Here is a 6,900-nt window from a genome sequence, read left to right as displayed (position 1 = left end):
TCAAGTGCTTCACAGAAGCTGTACAGTACACATTCTGCTTGGAAGCACCAGTGCCTTTCAGTGTGAGTCAGGCTATCTATCCCATGTATTTGTGCAGGGATTCACTCACCATGAGCCACATTTATATCTGAAAGTTCAACAGACTGAATGGAGAAGCAGCCCAAAGCCACTGTGCATGCTCAACAGAATACACTGTGCAATGCAGACAAGCTATTTATTATAAATAAACAGTAAAAAATTATAATATCCAATAAATGGCAGATTAATTCAGATTAGCAGCAGACTTTCATGACTTCAAACATACCATGGTTCACTAAGGAGCGTTGGTCATGAGTTCCTTTTACTAAAATGTATTTGTGGGCAAGTTCTTAAGAGACTAATTTTAAAAAATCAGAAAAGGAATGGGCAATGGAATTATATTCAAGACATTAAATGGAGCCACTTGTTCTACTTAAGTCCATCCACTGCCTATTGGTTTTCTAGTGTGATGAGAACAACAAAGGAACAACTCAAATCCCTCATGTCCACTCGTACCTCAAAGTAAAGGATGTCTAAGACAGCCAAGGTATTTGGGTGATGCTCAGCTGTCTCAGGATTAGGCCTTTAGTAACATCAGATTGCTCAGAGAAGCACCTCCACGGAGTATTATTGAGGATTTCTGGCCTGATCCACTTCCATGAGATCCTTGGACTTCTAGTTCTTGCAGCACTGCTGTAATCTGGAAAAATCCTTTCCAGAGCTGACTTTGAGAGACATGGGTTTCTGTGCTCACAGTGTTACAGAAAGGAAACAAAACATGAGCAATGACTATGGAAATGAACATTAATGATTACTATTAAGATTATTTTTGTTTCAGTTAGAATGAACGAGTCAACAATTATACATGAAAAATTAGCTTTTATTAAAAATGTTTAGTTATAAGCAATGATTTTTCAAAAATTTTTTAACTTACTAAACCTAAACATACAAAGTCAGAAGCAAACAAGAAACTGCTTGGTTAAAATCTTACTGAAGGTTAACTTGTCAGTAGTTCTATTAGATTTCCTGCAAGGCTTGCTTTAAAAATATCTCATTTATTGTACTATTGGCTTTCCTTTACAGAGATGCTCATCCTCCAGTAGAGATGTGTGGTCAACAACATGGATGATTTGATTCATTTGTATAAACAAAAGAAACAAAAAATAAGTTGCATCCATCTCTGAGTACAAAACCTATTTCTCTGTGTTACTTCTCACACAGGATTCAGAGCTCCATATGCTGGCTGCTGAAGCCCAAGGCAGCTCTTACATTGCCTGCAGTTTGCACCATACCAGAATGGCAACATACTAATTTCATATTAATTCATTAAAATATTCTTTGGTCACAAGCATCCTGTAGCTACCCAGTTTACAGTACATCCGATACTATTTTTCACCCTTTTAAGGAGCTTGTTTTATTCTTTTTATTCATGGCATTCAGATTTGTTCTCATGCATGTATGTTCCATTTCTGTGTGCATGCATGTGCACAAAGTCCAAGTTGTTTCTATGCAGACACATCAGGATAGAAAAAAAGGATGCAATTTGCCTTCTGATAGCTTTCAGACGTCAGACTGCAACAGCTCTAGTCTAAAATTGCCTTTTATTGGAGTCCCTCAGGATATACAGTTCATCTTTAGGGTACCACATTACTGAAGTTTTCAGAATACACAAAATAAGAAATTTCTGATAATTTTATATTATTGGCTATTACACTGTAAAGCCACATTATTCAAACTTAAAGTCTTATTTTTGGAAAAAAGTGAAAAGTTTGAGTAAGGGAAAATCTAGCTGCTGAGGATGCAGGTAAGAGTGTCTAGACAATGACACTGCTTAAAAGGCACACCAAGAAAAGGCAAGCTAGGTTCCTCTCCTGATGGTTTAAACCTGTTTTATATTTTCTCTTATATATATAGATATGAATATATATGTATGTATATCGACACAAATCAATGTATGCACACACACCTTTGAGTCTTTGAGAACAGAAAGTTCAAGAAGTAGAAATTACTTTAAATAAATAAGAACCATAATAATAGGGGGAAGTTGGTACTGTTATTTTTTCCTGCATTATGGTTATAATCTAATGACACAGTGATATGTTTATACAATTTTTTACTTTACATCATTTCATTGTATAAATGTGAGGCGTAGGACTACCAGGTGCATTTTATCTTGCCTAAAGTAATTTTTATGGATCTTCTGTGTTCTTGCATTTTCACAAGGAATGGTCATTGCTCTAAGAAGTATGAAGAGAGTTGAAGATAAGGATGTTCTGAGAATCACAATTAAGATTTATTTGACTCTAGGGTTTACATGTCAGAGCATGGTGTGCATGCAAACACAAAGAGAATGACAAGGACAGCAATGGCTGTATACAGCTCAAACCCAAGTACTGGTACCAGCATGGCTGTAGAATGCTGATCCTGTAAGAACCTTTCATTTCCATTGGCATAAGCTTTGTGACATAACGCATTATTTCCAAAATCAGCACTGTTCTATCTAAATGGTCCACATAGGTTGACAATTTATGTTAAGAGGTATGAGATGATTACTAACTTCCAGAAAATGTTTAATAGAAGATGCCCATACAGTAGTCACCATTAAACAGCTGAAGGCTGAATGTAAAGATCTTTTCAGCTGTATTTTTTAAAGTATGACTATCACAGTGAAGTTATGTACATACAAGGCAACAATAGTAAAGATTTCAAGAGAGAACACAGCAGATTGTTCAGAGAGTGGATCACATTTTCTGCTAAGTCTGAAATATTTCTCACAATGTTGTAAATTCGATCAATAGATATTCCACAACATAATCCAGACAAGAACTTGAAAAAAACTATTAAGAGCTTGGTCCTGCATTTCTGAGTCCCCAAAATCTACCAACAGAAGACTATAGGAATTTTGAATGTTTAGCAATTGCAGGACAAACCCCTCAGAACACTACTAAATGTTGCTTCTTTTCTATACTTATTAAATATAAGTATTCAATTTATTTTCTTTGGTTTTTAAATTACTATCCCTTTGTATCTATAATGTGAAAACAAACAAACCTCAAAGCACTAATAATTCCCCTCTCCCCTCAAAACAGTGATTAAAAAATCCCAAATGAAACAAAAAACATATCCAGAAAGTGTAGCTGTTATTTCATTATAAAACTACGGTGCAAAATAGAGGTTTATACTGGTCAGAATTGCAATAGCAATTGGAAGTTTACACTTAAGGAGTGACTGTAAGTATTGCTTCTCCTGAATAACAAAAATTAAAACTGATTAGGCACTTGTTGTTTAATGACAGCTGACTCAGTGTGCGTACAAATGACAGAAATACTCTCTCAAAGAATGCTCTGTAGTGTAACAACTGTACTACTCAACTGCAACAGTCCCTGATTCAGGAGAGCAGAAAAACATGTGCCTATTACTTACTTTAGTCCTAAATTTTACTGCTATGAACGGGCTGGATATATGTTCAAGTGCTGTCCTGAATCGGGATACTTGTTGAAATTAGAGTTTTAAAAGATAACACAGTGGTGAGCAGCTTTTCATTATGCTACCATAGCAATTTCATCTAATTTGACTCTGCTCTCCACAATATTATCCTAATACTTCCCAACAGAAAACAGGCATAAAATAAATAGGATAGCCAAAGATTACTTAATAAATATGCTACTCAGTGGGAGAAAAATACATTGCAATATAAGGCTCGGTAATGTTGCACAATCAAGAAATCATTCCTGGTCCTCCAAAATGCAATTCCCAATGTACAACACCAAGTTACCACTACAGACCTGAAAAAGATTGGGAAGTAACAGATTAAACTTCTATTACATTAAACATTTGAAAATGCAAACAAGTGGTAAAGTGTTTTACTGTCTTTGCAGAACACTACATGAATGTTCTTGACTGCTGCAATTGTCACTGCTTGTGGAGGAAAATTGGATTTTTAAAAACTCTCATAATCAAATTCCTTCTGACTTGAAGTTACCAGTGTCCACACTGACTCCTAGTATTATGATTGAAAGTAAAACAAACTCAGAAATTTTGCTGCCTCCGTTTCTTTGCATCCATCGCATCTAGGATAGGTTGCCTCTTTGCAGTGTACCTCTGACGAAGCTCCTCAATTTCTCGTTCCATCATAGGGTCCAAAGCCTTTAACCTCATCTGTAATTCTTCTAAACTCAGATTCTTTAACTGCAAAACAACCAAACAAAAATCCCACAAAAAATATTAGGAACTGTTTTCAACAAAAAATAAAATCACTGCTTTTCATAAGGCTTTACAGCTGCAAGGTTTTTACACACTTAGAGTGTATGTATACATATATATGTAACTGTTGATATAGCCAAAAGCCTTAGTGCACTCCACAGTAAATAACAGCATATGAAAGCAAACACGCACAGTACATTTAATTTAAATTAAAAAAAACCTTTGCAAACCTTACAAATAAATCACAAATAAATACAGGGCTGGAGTTTAACTCATTAGGCTGAAAAAAGCATAAATATAAATATAAATATATTCTCATGTATATAACTTATATTGCATAATGAAATACTTCTTATTGAACCTCTTATAGAAGCTTGAAAAATAGACAGCTGCTGTAAGTAATACTCTTGACAGATATTTAGGGGTACTTTCTGATAAGAATGACAATGCACCTGTCTTCCTTCAACAGATTGCTGTCAGAACTACTCAAAACAAGTTGCTAACAGTGTTTTAAGTAATACATTAAATAATTTCCTGAATTCATGCGGGGTTACCTTTGACTAAGTTTCTTTCCAAAAATATTTTCTCCAAATGTTTAACAGTTCATTACATTTCACCCTTTAAACGTGACTGATCATACAACATAGTAAACATAGTAAAGAACTTCACTGCCTTTCTGGCTGCTGCCACTAAAGGTTTGAGTCTTGTCAGATACTGGGGCATGTCGGGCACTACTGCTCCACTTGACTTTGCAGTGAATGATCTGCATTTTAAATGTGTTCTTTGACTTGCATATATGGTTTTCTCCTGATGTATTTTAGTGCTTTTCTGCATTTCTCTCTTGTCAGAATTGCCGATATGCCAATTATTGTTCACCAGTGTGAAAAATATCAACAAATTTCAAATAGCACATACAATTTCCTCTTAGGAAAGGAATAATCTGTATTTTGTTTGCAAATATTCTGACTTGCAACAAGCACACTACCTAACTCATGGGTAAAAAACCCCACTTTTCTGAATCAACTACTGATGAATCAATACTTCATTCATGAATCTAGGGCAGGCTTCCATCAACACAGTCTGATCTGTTTTCCTGGAGAAATGAACTGCCACTTTTGATCTTTATTTTTATCAGCAACCAAGGCATATAAATTAGTGACACATACTACTACATACAGTCCAAACCCCAGCATTTTGACTTTTACTAACAGACCACACTGCACATGGTAACAAATTACTTAAAGTCATAATAAAGAGAGCAGGCATATCAGAACTGTATAGCAGAGCATACAGAAAAGATGCACGTTTTTATGCAACATCATTTTAACTACAAGATTCCTAATGAAGAAGAGAATTAAAGCCCAGATGTCAAAATATCTTCTAGGACCAGAGACCCCAAGACCTGTATGAAATCTCAGATGTGCTCAGCAATGCTGGCCTTAGAGAATCACAGCATATGCAGAGTTGGAAGGGATCCACAAGGATCTTCAATGTCCAACTCCTGGCCCTGCACAGTACAGCCCCAAGAGTCACACCATGTGCTTGGGAACATTGTTCAAATGGTTCCTGAACTCTGTCAGGCTGATGCTGCCATCACTTCCCGGGGGAGCTGTTCCAGTGCCCAACCATCCTCTAGGTGAAGAACCTTTTCCTCATATCCAACCTAAACCTCCCTGACACAACTTCAGGCCATTCCCTCAGGTCCTGTCTCTGAGCACCAGAGAGAAGGGATCAGTGTCTGCCCCTTCCTTGTCCCCTCACAAGGAAGTTGTAGATAGCAATGAGATCTTCTTCCAGGGTCCTCCAGGCTGAACAGATAAAGTGATCGCAGATGTTTTTCATACTGCTTCCTCTCCAGACTCCTCACCATCTTGTTGCCCTCCTTTGGACACTTCGTTTGCTCTCCCCTGCTCTCTCCCAAAGACTCATCTTCTCCTTAAGAAGAAAAGAGTTGCCTCCTAAGGCATGAAATATCATCCATTTTACTGCACTCCTCCAATCTGACAAATAGAAAAAAGGATAGGGGAAAGGAATTTCTCAGTCACTAAGACTTTTGCAGAAAAAAACCTTTTCATTTTCAGCAAAAGATTAAAAGCCTGCACTATTCTATTTAATTTTTAGCCCATTGGTATATGTAACTGGCAATTGACACACTTCAGTGAAGATATTCTCTTACAGGAGTTAAGTGTCAATTATTTTAAGTATAATGGGAAGAGATGACAGTGCCGACTCCACAGTTTAACTGATCCCAACACAGCACAGACGAGAGGAGCAATAAACCCACGTGTGGCAGGAATACTGTATTTAGCACATGTGACAGGAATAATGCATTTGGGGCTCTGCAGACAGGCAAATGCCTAAGGTAGACACTGAATAATCTCATGTGTTTTGTGAGAACGGCCAGTGATGAAGTCCCTACCCGCTCTTGGCCAGCCTGGACAGCCACTTATTCTCTCTCAGTCACCACTTTAGACATCAGACTTAAACTGCACAGAATAGACTCCAACTGATGTAATCACATAATTATTTTGCCCTGAAAAACATTTTTTCATAAATTAGCAGAGAAGAATGTGGTGGGTGAGTTTTTATTTAAATTTCAATCAGGAAACAGAGCCAGCCAAGAGAATTAACTACTCTTTAAAGATCACAGACAGCTGGGATGAATATTAAAATATAAAG

General features: G+C 36.7%; 1 protein-coding gene across 1 annotated transcript in view; it reads right to left on the bottom strand.

Moving 5' to 3' along the window:
- Positions 1-200: 200 nt before the first annotated feature.
- Positions 201-6,900, bottom strand: part of STK3 (serine/threonine kinase 3) — a 128,383-nt gene continuing 121,683 nt past the window's right edge. The window contains exon 11 of the mRNA XM_005516995.3: positions 201-4,206. Within this exon, the coding sequence (XP_005517052.1) occupies positions 4,048-4,206 (159 nt within the window). The 3' untranslated portion in view covers positions 201-4,047. The remainder of the gene's footprint in view (positions 4,207-6,900) is intronic.

This window comes from Pseudopodoces humilis, chromosome 1 (assembly GCF_049639895.1).
Source record: "Pseudopodoces humilis isolate 2021_Gansu_Grassland_sample_001 chromosome 1, ASM4963989v1, whole genome shotgun sequence".
Classification (NCBI taxonomy): Eukaryota; Metazoa; Chordata; class Aves; order Passeriformes; family Paridae; genus Pseudopodoces; species Pseudopodoces humilis.
The sequence above is the reverse complement of the archived record's forward strand: the minus strand, read 5'-3'. Positions and strand labels throughout refer to the sequence as shown.